General features: G+C 43.2%; 1 protein-coding gene across 1 annotated transcript in view; it reads right to left on the bottom strand.

Moving 5' to 3' along the window:
* Positions 1–21,882, bottom strand: part of Ryr3 (ryanodine receptor 3) — a 518,783-nt gene that overhangs the window by 89,702 nt on the left and 407,199 nt on the right. Inside the window, exons 49-60 of the mRNA XM_060371666.1 lie at positions 19,463–19,553; positions 17,442–17,582; positions 16,355–16,518; positions 14,349–14,427; positions 10,622–10,711; positions 9,527–9,673; positions 9,266–9,328; positions 8,110–8,185; positions 7,873–7,996; positions 6,035–6,150; positions 5,471–5,538; positions 4,438–4,559 (exon numbers count right to left, since the gene is read on the bottom strand). Of these exons, the coding sequence (XP_060227649.1) occupies positions 4,438–4,559; positions 5,471–5,538; positions 6,035–6,150; positions 7,873–7,996; positions 8,110–8,185; positions 9,266–9,328; positions 9,527–9,673; positions 10,622–10,711; positions 14,349–14,427; positions 16,355–16,518; positions 17,442–17,582; positions 19,463–19,553 (1,281 nt within the window). The remainder of the gene's footprint in view (positions 1–4,437; positions 4,560–5,470; positions 5,539–6,034; positions 6,151–7,872; positions 7,997–8,109; positions 8,186–9,265; positions 9,329–9,526; positions 9,674–10,621; positions 10,712–14,348; positions 14,428–16,354; positions 16,519–17,441; positions 17,583–19,462; positions 19,554–21,882) is intronic.

Here is a 21,882-nt window from a genome sequence, read left to right as displayed (position 1 = left end):
ATGTGTTAAAAATGTTCATTCATGAAAAAAAAAAAAAAGAGGATTCAAAAAGGTAGTGTGCTTTCCTGTCATTGCAAAGAACTGAAAACCATTTTGCAGCTTTCAAGAAGTGTGAAGCTTTAGTTGGAAGGTGGAAAAAAATGTGGGGATTAGAAAAAAAAATGTTAATAGTTAGAATAGGGAGTGGGAGTCTATGAAACACAAAAACATTTCATGATGTGCATTTTTGCTGCTATCTTTTATTAGTCGATAGTCTGCCTTAGTTGGGTCCTTGGGAACTAGGAAGCTGCTGTCATCATCATTGTCATTGATTATTGTTGTTGCTTATATTTCTGATTCCTCTCCATGCTTTGCTTAGACTTTTCACCATGGAGCCCCTTGAAGGTTGAACTATGCTTCATCAGTCGTGGTTAGGAAAGTCTTGTGTGGTTACGTAGGAGCCCTAACACAGATCTTTTGGAGCATGCTACCAACTGAGCATACCCAGGGACCCTGACTGCAGTCCACATGTGTGGGTGATACTCTTGGGAGGAGATCCCTAGGAACTCTGACATTTGACACTGGCATGGTCTGACAAGAACTTTGCATTCCCTTCAGGAAGCAGGGGAACAGAAGAAGGCTGGCCAATAGGGAAAACGGAGACAGGACACTAGTCCAGACCATGATGCTGCTTATGTGATGTAAGCTCGTGGAGATGGAGGGCTGGACAGTGCAATATGTATCACTAAGGTTTTGTCTCTGTGCTTGGCCCGTGAGTAACAGCCTGTCTTTCTTGGGAAGCCTCTTCAGTGCTTTCTGCTCTGTGTTAGCATTCTTATCTGTGATCAAATAGCTCTTACACAAAAAGTTGGGTATCAACTCAGGAATTTGAAAACACTACAAGTGGATGGACACACATTTTGTACAAATTGAAAGCATGCGTTCTTTCTACCCCAAGTACAGGGTTCGGCTATTTGGATTGGATGCTGAAGCGGCTTTCTTCACAATCAGAAATGCTTTCTCAGACTTGCAGAAGCCAGCACCTAAAATTTCAAAAAGCTGTTGCTGTCTCCTTGAGAGTCCATGATTTAAATGAAAGAATTACTGTGTTGGGTTAGTTTCTGTCAACTTGACACAGAGCCATGTCTGAAAAGGGGGAATCCTAATTGACAAAATGACCCCAGGAGATTGGCCTGCACGCAAGTCTGTAGGGCATTTTCTTGATTAACAATTGATGTTGAAGTGTAGTGTGTGGGTACCATTCCTGGGTATGTGATCCTGAATGTATAAGCAAGCAGGCTGAGCAAGCCAGGAGGAGTAAGCCAAAAGCAGTACTCCTCCATGGCCTCTGCTGTAGTTCTTGCCTCCAGATCCCTGCCTTGAATTCTTGTCCTGACTTCTCTGGAAGTGTAGAATGGAATAAGTCCTTTCCTTTCCAAGTTGTTCTTGGTCATGACGTTTTATCACAGCAATAAAAACCCTAAGACAATTGCTTACCTTTAGTTGAAAATAATAAAGGACTAAAGTTTCCTGGTGGCTCTCTTCCTTCTCAGAGTTTAAAAATGCTAAAGACTGGCATATTAAAGCTTTAATAGCCAGGTTAGCCAGGCTATAGAAAAGCCCCCCCCCCAAAAAAAAGAGATAAAGAGATAAAATGAAATTACTTTGAAAGAGAAAGTATCAGATTAAAGATAAGGTGAACCAAGAATGAAGGCTTCAGTAAAGAGGAATCTGGTGAGTATCAGAGGCTGAGGCGAAAGAATTGCTAGTTTCAGACCAGCCCAGGGTGGGCTGTGGAGGTCCTGTCTAAGGAAAAAAAAAGAAAGGAAAGAAAGAAAGAAAGAAAGAAAGAAAGAAAGAGAAAAAAAGAAAGAAAAAGAAAGAAAGAGAAAGAAAGAAAGAAAAAGAAAGGAAGAAAGAGAAAGAAGGAAAGGAAGGAAGAGAGGATGAGGAAGAAAGAAAGAGAGAAAAAGAAAGAAAAAGAAAGGAAGGAAGGAAGGAAGGAAGGAAGGAAGGAAGGAAGGAAGGAAGAGGATCTAAATCTTCAATCCTAGCATTTTGGAGGCAGAAGCAGGCAGATTCTTGTGTTGGGCCTGTCTGACTTATACAGTGATTTCTAGGCCAGCCAGGGCTACATAGTGAAAACATAGTAAAAAACAAATAAACAACTCCTCTAATCCCTTACACAAACAAACATATTGACCAAAGCCAAAGGGGGGGAAAACAGTAAAAGAAGGAAAGAAAGAAGAAAAAGAGTATGCTAGGGCCAACACATGCAGTGTAAACACAACTGCTTCTGTGGGAGACACCAGCTTATGGATGGATTTAGGAGCTATTTGCAAGGCTGATCAGCTCTAGGTTGTATTCCAGCCATGACAAATGGTGCCTGGTTGAACAAATGTTACATTTCCATGAATTAACAATCTGAGATCAACAGATGAAGAAAACAGACACACCTGCCCTCTATTGGATTATCGGAATGTCTTGCATGCCTCTGCCCCCAACCCTCATCCCTTTCCCTAGTTTCATATAGAATACACTAGTTCAACGTAAGGTATCAGGTTTGGGATCAGTATCTGGTTCCAGAGCATCCTGCTTTGGCAGCACAGACCTTCTTCTGTCTCAAGTGAGCTAAGTGGTCACAGTAAAGAAGTGCCATGCAATGCGATGAGGACTGAATCCTCAGCCTTGACCACTTGAGACACTTTGAGGACTGGAGTAGAGCTAAATGCACCTCAGATTCTTGCTTTGTAACATGAAGACTGCAAGACACAGGTAGTACTTTCAATTTAACACGCTGTGAGGCTTCACAACCAGATGTACTCAGAAGGGCAATAACTCTTGCATATGAAAAATTAATTTCAGTGCCTGTCCTTGCAGAGTGTTTAATGTTAGGAAAATCTTCAAGCTGAATATTCTTCCAAAGACTGTGATAGTTAATGGCTGAGCTCTTTCTTATTCAGTATGATGTGCATGTCCACAGTCAGTGGAGAGTATTTAGACTTTCACTGTCCTCTTTAGATCTTTGCTATTTAGAAGTCCGCTACACAGTTGGCTTTTTGTTGATCAAACAGAGAACCTGAAGCACGTTAGCTGGCACCATCAGCCTCAATGAAGCTTCCCTTATGTTAAGGCCTGTTAAGGTAACCTCCTCCTACCTTATGCCTAGGGGAGTGATAGGCTGGTGTGTGTGTGTGTGTGTGTGTGTGTGTGATGTTTGTGTGTGTCCGTGCATCTAGTTGTCAGAGGATGGTACTATCTGGTGTTCTATCACTCTCTGCCTCATTCTTTTAGCGACAGTGTCTTCCACTGAGTGTGTTGCTAGGCTGCTGGCCAGCAAGTTCCAATGATTCTCCTACCCCAGCCCGCTAGAGCGCTGGAGTTAGCAGTGCACATGCAGCCACACTCAGCAACTTACATGGGTGCTGAGATCCGAACTCAGGTAGTCATGCTTGGCTGGCAAGCACCCTTACCCAACCCTTCACCTGAGACTGATACTTGCGAATAAACATTTAGATCAAATTATGGAGGTCTAGCTTTCAAATCTCAGATTATCCCCACTAGGGTTTGTAAGATCTGAGTTTTAAAATGTTTGATCTTGCAAACTTGGTAAGGAGGCAACTGAAAGCAGTGTGTGCCTTAATGTTGGGTGTTTCCCAAGCTTCAGAGGAATCTTCTTCTCAATGTCATTTCAGGGTAACTGACTTGTGTATGTTGTATTTCCCAAGTCCCATAAACACCCCTAACAGTGCAGTTAGTTCCATTAGTTCCTGAAATCACCAAGATATAAATATACAAATATAAAATATTTCCAATTAAGACAGGCAGTGGTGGCACAATCCCAGAGGCAGAGGCAGGTAGATGTCTGAGTTCAGCCTGGTCTACAGAGTGAGTTCCAGTATTGCAAAGGCTATACAGAGAGACCTTGTCTCGAAAACCAAAAAACCAAAATAAAATAAAATAAAAATTATTTTTCAAACCCAGAAGGCAATCAAGGCTCTGAATTACTAATCATCATGTTATATAATTTCTACAAAGAACTTGTCATTCAGTCCCCTATGGAGCTGATGTCTTCAGTAAACCACACTAACACTGAGAATGGCAGTTTGAAAAAGCTTGTCTTTAGGGTATTGCTACTGGGAAGTTGGGGATTCTTGGGGGATGAAGCCGAGTGGGTAGTTTTCAGGTCAGTGGGACATGCCCTTATGGAGATCTTAGGATTATGCCATTTCTGACTTCTGGCCACAAGCTGGGCAGTTTGCCTCACAGTGAGCTCCCCATCACTGCCATCTGGTCCCCCTACCCTGGGATGAAAGAAACGTGTCTATTCATCCTGGACTTGAAACTTACCAACTATGAGCTAAATAAACCCCTTTAGCTTTGCTTATCTCAGGCGTCTTGTTACAGAAACTCAAAGCTGAGTAACACAGTGGCCCTCTATCGATTCCATAGACTCACCTGGCCACCATTTCCTTCTCTTTATGGGATGCGTACCCACTGCTGCTCAGTGGCTTCAGAGGAGATGACAGAAAGTAAAGGCGGTGGTTGGTGAAGTACTGGTCAACCAATGGGAGGAGAACCTGGAAACCATCAGACATCATTTTAAAGGTAGCTGATCCAAGTTCCATTTAAATAATTCATTCTCAGGGAGCAAAGGCCTTTCAACACTGGCTGTGGATTTCCAGGAAATTTTATTCTGGATCTCACTTTGCATTATTGTTATTGTTGTTGTTGTCATTATTATTATTATTTCCTGTGCTACGAACCAGAAGTGTTGGGGTTATGTGAAAGGAAAGGCCATTGGCTAAATAAAGGCACAATAATTTTTGCATGAGGATCTGATTTAAAGACAATCCCTGGGGAACTGAGGTTGCCTTCTCTGCCACTGTATTAACAAATACACTCAAGGCATAGCCGAGCCCTCACCTTAAGTCTGTCTCTGCCTCTTAGGGCAAAGATATTGAAAGGTATTTGGTTCTCTGAGAAGGTTTATATGGACAACATTCATTGGTACCCAAATGCATTCTCTGCCCTTCAGAGATAGAACAGACAGCTGATTTTAGGGAAGCATTGGACCACGGAGGTGGGGAATACCTTACTCAGATTCCCTTGTAGCTTGAATAAGATAAAAAGACTTTCTTGTGGCACTAGGTTAGAACTCCAGAAAAGCAGCAGCTTGTTCTCCCCTCCCCTTTCCTTTACACATCCCTTTCCCACAGATGTGATGCGCTTGAGTTTGTTTGGACCATGCTAACATGAAGCACACTGTTACAGATGGTGTAGAGCAAAGGAGGAGGATCCTGAGTCCCTAGGCCATGGTGTGGAGCCAAGCAATTGAATACTCAAAACTCCTATCCACACTGGGTCTGCTCTATAACAGGAAAATAAAGCTCTGCCTCACTGAAGCTTTTGGAGATTTAAATTTCCTCGATGGACTCACCTAAACTATACCCCCAGTTGTAGAGATACTGAGCAAAGGAGAAACACTTACTTTGGCAAAGAATTTGATCTCCTGGTCATGGGGAGACTTTTCCGTTTTCCCACTGCTGACAATGGCTTCTACAAAGATGGGGTAACATACTTTGGTCAGAACAAATAAACAAATAAACAAAGGAACAATCATAACATTTTTAGAAGCATAGCAGCTTTTCAAAAGACAAGGAGCAAGCCTAGTCACTTTCACGAAACAACATCTTACAAAGCACTTCGCGACTCTGCTGGATGGGTATGTCTAGTGTCAGTTCTCTTACGGCTGTCTCCCTACACCCTTTTCTCAAGCAGTCTTAGCCATGTCCATAGTCATAAAGTATGGTAAAGTTAATAGGAAGAATTGCTTTCAAAAACAACAAAAGAGCTGGTGAAACCCAGCAGAGAAACCAAGGAACTAACCCTAAGTTTTTAAGCAGGGGGGAAATAAATCTCAGCCATTTTCCACCTAAATTATATGTCTCAGTGAATCATGAACAACAGTGACATAAGAAGATCATCCATAATTAGATCATTCTTTCTAAAGGAATACCAAAACTCTTTCTGGGCATTTTACAGCTATACTTACCCAAGTGAGCAATAAACTCTTGAGCAGAGTCAACATATTTCAGGATCTTTTTCAAAAACTTGTAGGCAAATCTCTTTTCCATGGAGGAGGCATCTAGCTCCATATCCTTCATACCTCTAGATTGGAAAGAGATGAATCCCAGAAGTAGCAGAGAAAACTGAGTGATTTTGGTGTACCACCCATCCTCCCCATGCTGTTGAATTTAATTTTCAGTGTTGACAGTTAGTTGTTCTGGCTTAGTGGCATGGCTCATCATTTGGCTGATCGACTCTTGTGCTTGGATCTGACTATGTGAGCACATGACACTTTTGTTACAGTAGTTTCTCTGCAGAGTCTCCAGAAAGATCTTTATAATTATTACTAAAAAAAAAAAATATTGAGTTGGCGATAAGTCAGAGAAGATGACAAATATCCCTCACATGTTTAACCTGATGCTATCTATAGGGAGACATGAGCAAAGTATAAATTATGTGGAATGATAAAAGCGGTAAGTTCTTGTTCGGTTTCAAGCCTGGGACAAAGGGCTGAGGTGCCTATTTAACATATGAAAGTGGACCTGGTCTCCAGGTTCTCCCAGCATTTCCCAGTCCCTGCCTGTTACAGGGAATGTTTGGCATACCCCACCCTTTACCCTGAACCCTCCAGCCCAGTGGCTGGGTTACCCTTCCTGCAGAGGCTCTTCAGTATGTAACCCATGCATTTTGGCTATGCTGCCTTGTCCATTCCCCATCCCCCCAACTCCCTTCTGGCCAATTTCCCTCTTGCCCACTGCTCCTGGTCCCCCCTCCCTCTTTTGGTTATAGTAAAGGGGAGATTTTCATTTCTTCGAGCAAGGAATTTTATCAGCAAATTACACTCAGCATTCTTCTTAGTGTTAAAAAGAGGATTAAAGCAGGGAATCTTTCTCAAAGCTCCCCTGTAGGCTCTCTCCTGCAATATGACCTTTCCTACCATGTGGCAAATTTTTGCAATTTTCTTCATATGAACTATGCAGGCATATCTGTATAGTTTTATTTATCTGGCATTAAGTAGCAAAACAAAAACAAAAACAAACAAACAAAAAAACTTGCTTGGCAACTATCTCTTTGAAGAGGAATGGGTGTATGAGAGCAGGATCACCACTTCATTTTTCATTTGTAGCACAATGCCACATAGAGTAAGCAAATTCTTTTAAGAATTAGGCAGTCCAGGCCAACTTCACAGGAAACATTCATCAACGTGTGATGAAATGTCTTAGGACATCTCGACGTGTCCCTTCTTCCCAGGGGAGCTGTGGCTTCAGAACAATCAATTCCCGTGGGTTAAAAGCTGCTTCTCTTGGTTGTGCTTGCTGCTGTTATTGTTACTGTTTAACACAATCTAAAACACTCAGATCAAAGTGAGGAAGGGCTGCTGCTTCTGTGCAAACCATGTGGCTATTTTACAAAGATCTTCAGCTGCAAGTTTATAGATAGAGTTTTGAGTTAAGGATGAATAAGACACCTAAAAGGAATAGGGAAGAAATCTAAAAAATAATCCAGCATACCAAACATTGCTTTGCTTGTCCTCAAATTCTCACTTCTCTTTAAAGGCAGCTAAATTATAAAGTTTCACGGGCATATTATGAATGTGGTTTATAACTCTAATTGCTGGAGCAAAATACCAAGAAAAGGCTTTGACCTGTAACCTAATGTTTGTGAGTACATATGCCTGCATTCATTATAACCCCTCTCAAAAGTTTCAAGCACTGCCTTTAATCTAATTTTTTTTTTTTTAGGTAGGTGATTAAATACCCAGTGGTGAGCTCATGCTCACACCACCTCCTCTGCCCCACTAATATCACATGGAAGATGACTTACCTAGAAACTATAATGCCATTCACCTGGAGGAATTTGAACAGGTCCTGTGCTTTCTCTCGATCCCTGAACTTTTCCTTGGCAGTCAAGGTGTCATATGGAACCAAAAGAGGGTGACTGCCACCACCTGGAGTAAGATGAGAGATAAACACAACTGTGTCTTCCTTTGTACCCCTGGGAAAATGGAGCTACCATACCCACAGCTCATTTTCCCCATGGGATGCTGTGAAACAAGCTCACCTTTGCTCTCTAGCTCCAACTTCTTCTTCTTGGCCCAGATATTGTGATAGTTTTCAGCCACCACCTCTACCATTCCCTGTGCCCCACCCCAGAGACACAAGTTAGAGAGAAAGCAAGCAAGAAAAAAAAATGGCTTCACATCTTCCAGCATCTCCACAGATGCTACCCGCCTGTTGCTGGGGGTCCACCGTTATTAATTAGTCTATGTGACACACCTCATTAGATTTATATCATCCCATGCATGGAAAACAATTTCATATTCTGCCCTTCCTTTGCAACTTATTATCCTGGGAATTGAGTGCATCCACGAGAAACACACATTTCCAGCCAAAGCTGCACACTGCCAGCGCCTCTTATCTTAGTCTCATACTTCTCACCCAAGATAAGGAGCTGGGCAGGAGAAGTCAAGCCAGTCAAGAATCTATGAAAATCTTTACCTCAATCAACTTAAAAAAAAAATCACACCTTGCTGGAAACATTGTCATTGAGATTATCAAATAGAACGAATTTTTCTATAAGGCTCATCAGCTTTGACCTAGAGCAAAGGATGTACTTTGGAAAGAAACTTCCTTTAAGGCCCAAGATGCTGGTCCACTGGCTTCTTCCCCAGGCTATAGCACAGGCCACAGGCACCAGTATGTGCATGAAGGAGGAGTGCATAGAAGTATCTCAAAGCTCTTATTAGCATCTTTCTTTTTTTGTTTGTTTTAGAGCTCTGGGTCCTGCACGGATCACTTTCTTGCACCCTTGTGGGGAAATTGCTGTGGCTCATGCAGGGTATCCTTATGGCATATGAGATTGACTAGGACCAGGCAAGAATTTTCACCCAGGAGTTGTATTTCTACAGATTTCTCTTATTTTATGTTGGGAGTTTGACATGAAGATTTTGGTGACTATTCTTCCTTGTACTGAGTCATCACCATTTATGGTACCCTTGGAAGCACAGCCTCCCATTCTTAGATGACTGGTTAATTTTCTGGTGTTTACCTCACAGCCTCGGCACAACACAGCCCTCTTCAGCTTTAATGTCAGAGTGGTAATATGTTGTAGGCACACTCTCTGCTTTTCTCCTTTAACTCTTTGGGGGGTGACATGCCCTGAACTGAAAAGGTCTAGAAAGCACTGACGTTTGTTCTACATTTAAGTTGGCACTGACCTGGAGCTCCCTGGACAGCACAACATTTGAAAGGTCTAGAGGAGAAGGGCTGTAGCTGTTGCCCTAGGAGAAAAAGAGGCAGAGTTTCTAGGTTTGCCATTGTTGTTTTCCTTCTTCCCATCAGCCTCCACAAACACATGGCTGCTCCCCCGCCCCAGCTGTTCACCTTAGATGGTTACCATTATCATACCCCAGGGAGAGCATACCTAGATTCATGGTTCCTATTGGCCAAGTGTTGACTAATGGGTGCGGCAGTCATACCTGATTGGTCTGGGATACACATCGAAGTTTCTCATTCTCTCTTTGTTGAACCAAAGCTTCTCCTTCTTTGGTCCTTTCCACCGTCCAGCCCACAGCCAGCATGGTTTTCAGGGACTCTCTGGCAGGCCAACGATAAATTTCCTTCTCCTAGAGGAAGTTTGCACAGAAGAGCCATGTAGAACACATCCTACCCATCTTTCTACAACACACAGAAGGGATGATTTGCTCCATCCTCTCCTCATAAGATCAAAATGTCATTTGCAGCATCTTGTGTACAGCACACAACATTTTTGATGCTTTAGGATCTCAAGCCTATGGTCTCTTTTATTAGGGGAAATGAACCAATATTATCAATGATATTATCTATAGTTTATAAAGAAGTGAAGGGCCAGGAAAAATACTCAATGTGTCTTATGTTTAAGATGGGACATTGTCAAAATGCAGTTATACTAAGCTCTGCCTTGATCCTTGGAAATAGGACTTATTAGAATTAGAATTCTGTTGATGTATGCCCAATTTCATGAGTGGTCAACACTTAAAGATATGTATATCATCTCTTATGTATGACACTAAACTTAAGCTTATAAAGAATGCTTACCAGAATTTTAAGAGCAGATTTTAAGACCAGAATTCAGAATTGAGGTGAACCATAGTACTTAATTTTAAAAAAAGAAAAAGAAAAAAGAAAGGAAGGAAGGAAGGAAGGAAAAAAAAAGAAAGAAAGGGAAAAAAGGAAGGAAGGGAAAAACCCAAGCGACCTGTTTCTACTTCCACCGGCACTTTCTTTCTCTTCTCAATATAGCAGAACTCTTCTGTCTAAATCTTTTTCTAGCCATTTCTCCTTCCTAGCTCAACAGCTTAACAGTTTAACAAAATCCCTTCCTAGGTTAGTTGCAGGAGGAATGCATTTTGAGCCATCTGTAAGTGCTAAATAGGGCTTCTTGACCCTATTTAGAAAGTAGGGGCTTGGGAGGAGGCGAGCACTGTTTGCCAGTTCATGGAAGCTGCTAGGGATTGTGAGAGCGACGGGTTGTCTGATACAATGCCCAAGGAGGGACATAGCATAGCCACATGGTCACAAATCCTGTTCCTTACCTTCTCTGTTAGTGTCTTGAAGGGCCGTATAAGTGGGTGGGTCTTCACGTTTTCATCCAGAGAAATCCCATATTTCCATCCACTGTGACTCTGTAGAAACGTTCTCAGGTCAAACAAAGAACCTGCTAGATGACCCAGATCCCTGCTTGTTTTCTCAAGTAGCATAATGGACCATGACAGAGAGGAAAAACTCCCTTAGCAAATGTCTAACTGATCCTTTCAGGCTGTCAAGTCTGTGCCTCCCGAATCCTGACCTCTGCTCCTCTATTCCTTCTTTGTTCCAGCGGCTGTCCTCTTCACTTTTTTGCTTGTAAGTTTTAGGGCCACGTAGAACGCTGTTTCAAAAAACACCGAGAACGCTGTGCCCCAGGACAGTGTGTGTCCAACTCACAGCAAGATAAGTAGGCAGAGCTCAGAGGAGGTCAGATCTACCATTGGCCATGGAGAGGGGTCTACTTGGCAAAATGACAGTGCTGTGTGCTTTCTAGAGTCACAGAGGCTTAAGACTGCAAAGCACCACTGGTGGATTCCTTCTTCAGAAGGAATCTTGGGCACTGTGGATACACAGCTGGGTAGGATCCCCTGACTTCTCCAGCCTCAAAGCTCAAAGACTCCCAGCTATACACTCCCTTCTCAAGTTCTGCCTCTACCTGCTTGTCGAGTGTGCACATTTCTCCGGTTTCTATCCCTTCCCAAGAGACACATGCTTCCTGGCTGCTCTCTTCAGGTCTGTGGTTTCAGCTACCTCTCATGACTGATGTCCAATGGGTATGTCTAGAGCAGTGCTGACCCCTAATTTTCAAACACTATGAGCCTTGCTTGATGTGCTTTGCTGTGTGTCTTAGGAGAACCCAGATGTTACTTCTTCAAATGCCTCTTTTCTTGGGTTCTTTAGCCCTAGCTGATGACCCCCTCTTGAGCTTCCGTTGTTTCTAGTGCTCTAACAGGGTAGTTCTTGTTTATCTCTCTGCACACCTCACATCCCTCTGCCTCCTAGGCCCATCCCTTTGCCTGCCTCTCTGGCTGGTATCCTTCTTAGTATTGAGCTCACCTCCACGACTTCAATAGCTCCCTAAACACTCTCCCTGCTTCCAATCTGTCACCTATTCATGGATTCATTTTCTACTATTGTTAGGTGATAGTTACCAAAATCACCCTGCTAGAGAATTCTATTCCCTTATGATTTCTGATGCCACCATGGGAAAAATGGAAACTCTCCCATGACTTCTAAGTCTGTAAAGCTCTCCACATTCTGCCACCCTCTCCCCTGCTCTATTCCACGTTCTAGTTATGTGGATCCCCAAAACCAACAAGCTCTCTCTTGCCTCTGCTGGTCTGCATTTGCTGACTCAGCAATAAATGCATCCTTTTCTCTGCACTGAATGTCTATCCATCTTTTATAACAGGCTGTAAATGTTACCCCTTTAGACAGCATCTCTGGACACCAACTGTGGGATTTGGTACTCTACTCTTATGTGCTCTAATCATGTGCTCATGCCAATCTCAGAACTATACAACCCGTATCATTGTGGCCAGAAATAGAAATAATTCTATTTCTCCCATAAGAAGAGCTATACTTTAAAGTTTTTAATTCTGCATATGTGTGTTTGTATATGTGAGTTCAGTGTCCTCAGAAGCCAGAAGAGGGTGATGGCTTCCCTCAGAGCTGGGGCTACCGGCATTTGTGAGCTGTGTGATATGGACTGGGCCTGAATTTAGGTCCTTTGTGAGAGCAGCAGGTACTCTTAACTACTGAGTCATCTCCTCAGCCCCAGGAAGAGGTTCTTGAGGTCAGCAGGTTCTTGAGGGTCTCTTTGTCAGATAACAAACATGTCTGGGCAATGGTGAGCGTATGTCCTTGCTCTAACGAAGCCTCACACTGGTGTCAGGGAGCAATACTAATCAAATGACTACACTAGTAGATAGGTCACTGATAAGCGAGCTAAATGTACAAATATGGAACTGTTATAAATATGTTAATGTGTTTATATACAAATAACTTTAAAATACTATGAAGGAAGAGAAGAAAGTACTAAGGTGATGTGCATGTAAGAAACTTGGGAGAGGATCAACGTAGGAATCAATGCTTAGAGTTGGCACTTGCAGGGTGAGGCAGGGAGGGCATGTGACTACCTTGCTCAGCCAGGGAAGTGTTTTGTGCACAGATAAAGTGTGTGAGAGAGGGTCTGAAAGTACAAGAAGTGATTGAGGGGCAGAGAGAAAGGGAGGTCTCATCACGAGGGCGCGTGGGGATTTTGACCTTTATTTTAAGAAGAATTAGAACTTGTTAAGGAATTTTAAGATGGGACAGAGGCTGGACAGGAGAAATATTAATATCATGTGACAAAATGCGCATATTGGAATTGTTCCATGCTTGTGGTGTGCAAAAAGGACTGGGTAAAATGCACATAAGGAGGCCAGCGAGGTAATCACAGTGGCCTGGGGCTGAGAGGACAGCAGCTGGGACAGAAGTCATGGCATGGGGACTGCAAGTGCTGCCAAAACACATGAAGAGTAAAAAGGGGTAAAATCCACGCAGTTTGAAGGTGGATTAAGTATGGCTATGAACTCATAGAGATGAATCCCTAATCCATGCTTTGGACAAGTGGCCACACCGAGAAGAAATTAGAAAACCCATATGCTCTAGAGTAAGCAAGTCCAGCTGGCCATCCATTTTTTTGTTGTTGCTGTTGTTGTTTTTGTTTTTCCTTAAATAAAGTTTTATTGGCATACAGGCCCTCTTTTGTTGTCAGTGTTTTGTTTTCTCTGTGGCTACTTTTATGCTATAACAGTGGAAATGAGTTGCTATGATGGAGGCTGTCTGACCCACAGGGCTGCAAATGCTCATTACCCATTTCATGATGGATTATTTGATTATTTTCACAGCCTTTGCACAGAAGAGGCTTGCCAATGCCGGTCTAGAATCATAGGTAATGTAGCTCATTCTATAGTTCAGTGGTTGATGTCATCAGTGTAAGTAGGAACCCTCGAAAAGATTAGAGCTGAGGCCCAGACAGAGCGGAGACCGTGGCTGGTGGGTTCCTTTTACCTGTGAGCGTACACTCTATGGAGATACCATTCAATGGCTCTGCCTTCAGAATGCATCCACTGCTACAAGCTGAGCAGTGGTCCCATTCCTTCACTGGCTGCCCGCTCCAATATGGCATGTCTTTGGCACAACATTTATACTTATTAAGTGGTCTGACCTCACAGAGGTAGGAATTTTAACCAGCAGATGAACCGAGTGCCTAGAGGCTCTCGCAGCGCCCTCTAAAGGGAGACCTCATGTGGCTTTCCTGGAATGCAATTCAGCTTCTCAAGCAACAGAAGAGCGAGGCTTTCAATTTTAGTTACTCTTTTCCAATGTTGACTTCAAAGAAAAAAAAATCAAACAACAAGCTTCCCACCCTGATGAAGCATTTATGATAAATACACACAAATGCGTGCTTGGGCATAAACTCCAGGGAACGCCATGATAAGAAAGCTACTGACACTTCCAGAATTGTTCATTTTCTTGAATACCACCAATGCAGCACCAGCAGCTGCCACCACCTAGTTCTCTGACCTTTACCAACCCTGAGAAACTGCTGCCCAGAAATAATGAATGCTCTTGGCATGGGGACTTTGTCACTTAGACAAATCAGGCAGATTTCCAGGATCAGACCCAATAATGTTCTTGGGCTATTTATTTTTTCCCAACAGTTGTCAATTGGCTGGTAATCCCTACCTTGTCACAGGCCCATTTATCATGAGAATGTTCAGCATACTTGGTGACAATGTATTCCAATTTTTCAGGCAAGGAAAAACTGTGAATTGAGAACAAAACAGAAAAGCATTACAGCCTCCATAAGCATTTTTTAGCTAGACATGGTAAAAGGTGGGTTGAAGTAGCAGTTTGCTGTCACCTGCAGGATTTGTTAATAGCCTTCCTCATAGCTTAAGCTACTTTAGACACAGTTACACTACTGAGCAGGGTGGCAAGGCCAGTGTTGTGCTCCGGGTACCCACCCAGCTCTGATCACAGTATTTCTATGAACACCTGCACATAGGTGGCCTTTCCCTAGCTTCCCTGGGCTCTCCTGGTTTCTGAAGTACCACTGTGGTTTCAGAGCCAGATCTGGTCTGCGTCAGTGAGAATCTTGTCATCCTATAGCTCCAGTATGAGAACAACAATAAGGTCAGATATTACAAGATACTGGTTGCCTTTTATTTCGAATTGGTGACTCATTATAAGGAGATTTTTGTAAAAAGAGTTAGATGCCTGTCATTTCTGTTTGCCTAGCAGCTCTCATCCCTTTTTCATTATCCTGTGTAGCAGACGATCTTCTGCTACTGCATTTGATGTTAGGTTCACAGCCCCCAAGGTCAGGTATATGACTAGATGGATCAAATTCGTTCTCCCTGGAACTTGAGAAAAGGCAGCAAGCTCAAGGTGATTCATCCAGTGAAGGCAGCTGAAGATTGCCATTGTCCTTGGGGAGATGATCTGGCTCATGAGCTTCTTATTAGGTTCTGGTTAGGACCGTGTGTCTTGGTAATTAGGGCTTCTTTGTTTTAGAAATGGGACTAGTCTCTAGTTCTCATGTTACTCAATTTACTGATGCCAAAGATTTGAAGCAACAAGAGTTCTTGAAACAGTATGGAGCCGCGCATCATCTGTGCACAATTGCTAGTGTAATGGTGATAATAGTTGTAACACATCCAGTTGTCACATAACTTACTTTGTCAGCATTTGCTCTGCTTACATTTCCTCTAAAGCCAGCGCCTATTTTCTTTTCTTGCGTGAGCTTTCATTTTTTACCGTATCTTTTATCTCTTCCATGTAGGAGGTCCACTGCTGTTTCTCAACGTCCCTGCACTCAATGCTTCATCCAGTGGAATGTGTACTTAGTTTCCCAGTGATGACTTTTATACTTTAGCTGAGCTGACACTCCTAGGAAGGGTTTAGGATCGTCTTTGAGAACCACTGTTACCAAACACAGGTCCAGGGGGATCATACGGGATCCTGCTTATTTCCCAGCTCATTTTGTGCTCTTCATTAAAATGTCCCCAGGGATGAAGTCAGTCTGTCCCTGGACACATACTTGGAAGTGGAGAGAGAGAGACCTGAAAATCTAACATAGTAATTATTTTGCCCTGAGGCTAAACACGCTTGAACCTGGAGTTAGATGTGAACATGTTGGTCTGTTGAACTTCGGTATAGGATTATGAATACTCACAAGAAGGAATTTTAAGGCACTACTGTAGGGTGACTCCGAAGACGTAGCATCACTTAGTGTGACAAAGAGCAGAGCCAAGCTCTCAAAGGACCTCAGATATTCTGCTATCATCCTGAAGTTCTGTTATTATGAAATTGTTTTGATGTTATTATATCTGTGTAGCCTGATTTACAAAGAGTAAAGATTTTTTGTGTAAAAAAAATATATATTAATTGTATCACTTACAAGGATGGGCCTTGTAATGCCTCAGACAACATTCATTTTTGTGAGTGTGTTTCTTTCATCTATTAAACCAACCCCTCCCCAAAGCCTGGAATATAAGTAATATAGTGTATAATCAGCTATGAATGGATTGAACTTTGTTCCTGGTGTGACTTGTAGTGACAAAGGAAAGGATAAGCAGGGTTGACAGGAGGGAAAAGGGGGGGCAAGAAAGCTTCTCCTATAGTCTAAAAGAAAAATATTGGCTACTGTACGGAATATGAAACAGTTCCAGAAGGGGCTCTGAACTTACTTCATGGTGTTGATAGGTTTGGGGTCAAAGTTTCCATCTGCATCCACGGAGACCTGCTTCTCCAATGTGGCTGTGATTCTTGTATCTAAGTAGTCCGGTGGCAAGGCCCCAGCAATTGCACTGAGACAAGGCAGGGCCATTCGGAAGAGATCCAGCTCATATTTCTGTGAGGAAAAAGAGAGCACTCCAATAGACAAACCAGAGCCACAGCTGTCATTCGAATCACCTACTCACCAAGAAAAATACAGATACAAAGGATACATTTGTCCAGGTTGACCTTCAGCACTTTCCACAGACAACTAGAACATTGCTGGAGGATGGAATGGTCATCGATAAAGCCCTCAAGTCACCATTCACTTTAAGTTGAAGAATCTTAAAGGCCTGAATCAATGTTATTCCAAATAAACAACACAAATATCCAAAGGTTAAGATGGTTTTCCTTAGACTAAAAAGGGCTAGAAACTTCCATGCTAAGAATAGTTACGGGAAATGGCCCGGCCTTTGACTGGGGAGGGAACTTTGAAGATCTAAGCTCCACAGTGGTGGGTAGAGATTTTTATTAACATTTTGCCCATTGCTGTGACATAAATCCCAGACAAAGGTAGCAAGGCAGGCAGGCAGGCTGCCTTTATTCTGTCTTAGAATTTGAGGGAACATAAATCAGAATGAGTGTGAGGCAGCTGGTCCATTCACAATCAGGAAGTATACAGGAAATGGACCAGGGCTATAACACCGAGAGGAGAAAAAGAAAAAGAGCATTAGCTAATTAAAATACTTTTGAAACTTGCTCTGGTGGCCGCCCTCCCATGTGTTAGCTCGGGGAGTCTCGCATGTTACTTAACTCCAAGGATTAGGTTAGTTCCTATCCTGGAACATAGTTGTTTGTTTTTTTTTGTTTTTTTTTGTTTTGTGTGTGTGTGTGTGTGTGTGTGTGTGTGTGTGTGTGTGAAGAACTGGGGGGGGGGGCAGTTTAATATGCTTGTGAGTTCGTTAGCACAGTCCATAAAACACATAAAGCCGAACTGGTGTTAGCAGCTGTGTGCCTGGATCACTGGGGTCACCCGTTTTCTCAGGAAGTAGTCATTACCTTGTGGGAGAGGGAGTCAAAAATCCCCCAGAAGAGCTTCTCGGTGAGGTGCAGCTCCTCCTCCACAGCCAGCCCGTAGCTCCCCCATCCCGAAGGCAGGCAGTAATACTTCCAGCACTGCTCATAATGATTAGTCAGAAGCTGGGCGTGTCAGAGCAGGAGGGCGCCGGCCCCGAGGAGTACAGCACATCCGCAGGCACCAGAGACATGCAGGGAGAGGAGAACAGTGTGTCAGAGAGATCCCGAAGGGGAAACCCGTGTTTGAAGGAGTCGGCCCCTGTTTGGATGCCTCTGGGAGGGTCTGAGCTCACACTTAAGGAGTCCCAGGCTGAGAGGCATCTGCCTGATTAATTCTCGTGCCTCCTGCTGTGCCCCCCCAGGTAGTTCCTAAAAGATGGAGAGGCGTCAATCCTGTTTCAAATGAGAAAATGTTACCCTCTGAAAGGCGTCCCAGTGTGCTGTTCCAGTCAGTCAGGTGTGGGGGTAATTTCCTACGATTACATGTAATTCTGCAATATCCTGGGGTGTGCTGATATGGGGAAGGGATGGTGGGCAGAAAATGGTGGGTTTGAAGAATGATGTTGGTGGTTGTGTGTGGCTGCTCTCTGGCCCTCGCTCAGCTCAATGATATGACAGCAGTTCCAAGCTGGCCAGGAGAGGGCACATTACACTGTAAACACCCCTGCCCAGCAGATACCACATCTAATGGGATGTCAAAGTGAATTTACTGAGTGGTACGAGCAATGCCTCTTAGGAGCCAGCATCAACAGCGATCCGTACAGAAACAATGCCAAGCTCAGGAGCCCATGCCTTTCAGCTACAGCACCCTTTGAGATTAAGACCTGAACGGTTAAGGTTGGAAGGAAAACCTAGTCCCGGGGTGGGAGGTGGGGGGTGGGGGGTGGGGGGACTGAGAACCTCTGTGATCGTGTAAAGCTTCCTGCCTGGTTATAGGACTGAACCAAAGACTTCTGACCGTTCTAGTAACCCCAATAAAAGTTTCCTTAGGTGGGGGCTGGAGAGATGGCTCAGTGGTGACTAGCATTGTCTGCTCTTTCACAGGACCCACTTTCAATTCCTAGCACCCACACGGCGGCTCACAACTGTCTGTAATCCAGTTCCAAACGATTTGACGCCCTCGCAAAGACATACGTGCAGGCAAGACACCAATGCACATAAAATACAAATAAATAAATCATTTAAAAATACTCACTAAAACCACTGCTTGAACTGTTTCTTTAAAAAATAAAATTAAAAAAAGGTAATTGCCAGTATGGCTAGTCTGCAGTGGCATCAGCCAGGACCAACTGCTCTGGGCTATAATAGAGGAATCCTAGCAATGACTTTATTAATAAATAGAAAAAAAGGAAATAAAAAGCAAGAGGGAAAAAGCATAAAATACCATGGAAAGGGACATTTTAGATCCTTTGAATGAAAGACCATAGGGAGGGCTGGGGCAATGGCTCAGGTTAAGAGCACTGGCTGCTGTTCCAGAGGACTCTGGTTTGATTCCTGGCATATTTGGTTCCTGGCCATGCACGAGGACTCACAAACAGGCATAACTCCAGTCCCAGGGAACCTGCTACCCTCTTCTGGCCTTTGTCGATACTGCATGCACACATGCAGGCAAAACACTGGTGGTACACATAAAATAATAAAAGAAGTAATAATTAAAAACAAAAAAAGAAAAAGAAAAACCACAGGGATTTCAAAGTTTTTGAGGTTCAAAATATTCTTAAAGGCTGGTTAGGGTAAGAAAGCATAAAATTCAAGTCCTCCTTAGCAATCTCTGAATAAAAATCAAATAGTGGAAGGTAAGCAACCACAGCAGGTAACAACTACAATGAGCCCACGATTTTGAGGCTGAGCCTTCGAGCTTTGGATTGGTTTTTCGGATTGCAACTTGTTAAACTGTCAAAGTCTAAAACGCATTTTCCTTCTCTAATTGTGTTTACCCTGGGCAGCCCCTGGGACACTTCTTGTGCCATGGACTGCTCTTTTGTGGTGACAGTGATGCTTACCTTAAGAGGCATTTTGCAGTACTCGCTGAGCTGCGGCACGTCAAACACCAGACGGCGTAGAAGTTGCTGTAACATGGAAGGTCTCAAGTGACTGCGGTACGGAGCAAGAGAACAGAGAGGTGGGACAGAGTAAATACTGAGCGGTGGGAAGAGGAAGGAAGAAAAAAAAAAGGACAAGGGGAAAAAATGAATGAAGGAAGCATTTGTTAGGGCCGGCGAGAAGGGCTCAGTGGGTAAGAGTGCTTGGTGCACAAACATGAATTTGATCCGCTCCCTCCCCCATCCCAGAGTAGAAGGAGAGAATCAACTCAAGAAAGCTGCTCTGTGATTTCTACGTGTGCTCTGTAAAACGGGAACACATACACACTCGTAACACACATACATGCACACGCACAAACTCATACACACACAATAATAAAACATAAAATCTAAAAAGAAGCATTAAGTTAGGGCTAAGCCTCAAACCAAAGATCTTGGATAAATGAGAGCGGATGGCAAAGCCCTCCATTTAAAAATAGAACATGGTTAAAATATAAAAAAAAAGGGGGACATAACTAATAAATTGGGACAGTTAAGGTTAAATTCCATTGGTTAAATGGTTAAATTCTATTGGTTAAGGTTAAATTAACATGCATTAACATGGTCCGGGTTCTGTATGCATTGGAAATATATTCAGTGATGATGTGCAAAGTACAAAACAGAAAGAAGATGCCATCTCTAAGGGCTTCTAAGAGCTTCTTTCTTTCTGTTTCTCTCTCCTTCCTTCCTTCCTTCCTTCCTTCCTTCCTTCCTTCCTTCCTTCCTTCCTTCCTTCCTTCCTTCCTTCCTTCCTTTTTTCCTTCCTTTCTTTGACAGGGTCTCACTATGTAGCTGCAAAGGGAGAAGGTAAACTGGGTCAGTTGCAGAGGTGGAATCTGAGGCCACCTACTGGTATGATCTGAAAAAAAAAAAAAAAACCCTATAGTCTCCCTGGTGACAGTCTGGTCCAGGAATTTCACACTGTTGGAACTATTTGGGCCTTTTGTTCTCAGAACAACTCTGTGAATGGCAAACACAGTAATTAATTAAAGAGTAATTAAAGAAAGACTTATTAAATTACAGAGTCTAAGACTGTGGTATTTGGTTTAAGCAAATTCTGAGACAGAGAAAGGAGAAATAAGAGAGGTTAACTTCTGTTATTCAGATGCCAAACTAAAGCCACGAGGTACCTATGGATTCTCTCCAGATCACGAATACACACACACACACACACGCGCATGAGAGTTTGCTATGAAAGTTCAGTTTATGAATCCTCAAATTCCTTTCATAGATGCCTAAGGAGCTACAGTGGCAAGAGCAGTGGCTTTGTTGGTGAAGGAAACAAACAGATTTTTGTCAAAGCACCTTCAGCAAGGAGGGTGAATGCAGGCGGAAGAAGACCAAAAACTTAACCACTTCCCAACCCTTCCTTTAATAAAGGGGGGGCAAAAAAAAATAATCTGTGAATCTGTTGTTAACTGATTGTCCTGATTAGTTTGTGCCAACTTGACACAATTTAGAATTACCTGCTAGGAAGGAGCCTCAACTGAAAAAATACCTCCATCTTATATTAATTAGTGATTGATGTGGAAAGGCTCAGCCCATTGTGGGTGGGGCCACCTCTGGGCTGTGGTCTTGGGTTCTATAGGAGAGCAGGCTGAGTAAGCCATGGGAGCAAGGCAGTAACTAGCACCCCTCCATGGCCTCTGCATCAGCTCCTGCCTCCAAGTTTCTGCCTTGTTCCTGTCCTAACTTCCTTCAATGCTGAACGGCATTGTGGAACTGTAAGCCAAATAAATCCTTCCCTGTCTGACTTGCTTTTTGGTCATGGTGTTTCATTGTAGCAGAAAAGCATTTAACAAAGACATTGACTTATTACAAATAAATAATAAAATACTTAGTTATGATCAGTCTGTCTGTTATACCGGGAGCTTAAGTTGGGATAAGAGTAGGGTACTGCCCCCTGAAAGACAGAGACAGGATGTGGAACCTTTTTTTCAGGTTGAATGTAAACTACTTTCCCCAAACTCTAGTTCTAACCAGTCACGCAATCCTGGCTTGTCTAGTTGGAAAGAGCTAATGCCAAGACACTGGGCTCCTTCTTGATGTGGCTCTAATCTGAGTTCTGATCTTGACAGAGCTACACCAAGGACAGCAGCAGCTCTTCACACCGGTTCAGCATTGATGCTAACAGAGAGGATTTGCCCTTGAGTAAAGCTATTACTGAGTCCTATTGCCTCCATTGAAGATAGATGCGGAGGTCCACATCAGTAAGTAATGAGGTCAGAGTTCTTCCTTTCAAGGTGGTGAAGCAGAGAACCTCAATCTCCACAATTCCTAGCAGATCAGTGTGTCTACAAAGCCTTGGCTATCTTGCAAGACCACGGCCACTCTATTTAACT

Source organism: Meriones unguiculatus, chromosome 18, assembly GCF_030254825.1.
Source record: "Meriones unguiculatus strain TT.TT164.6M chromosome 18, Bangor_MerUng_6.1, whole genome shotgun sequence".
Lineage (NCBI taxonomy): Eukaryota > Metazoa > Chordata > Mammalia > Rodentia > Muridae > Meriones > Meriones unguiculatus.
This window is presented reverse-complemented; position numbering and strand designations above follow the sequence as displayed.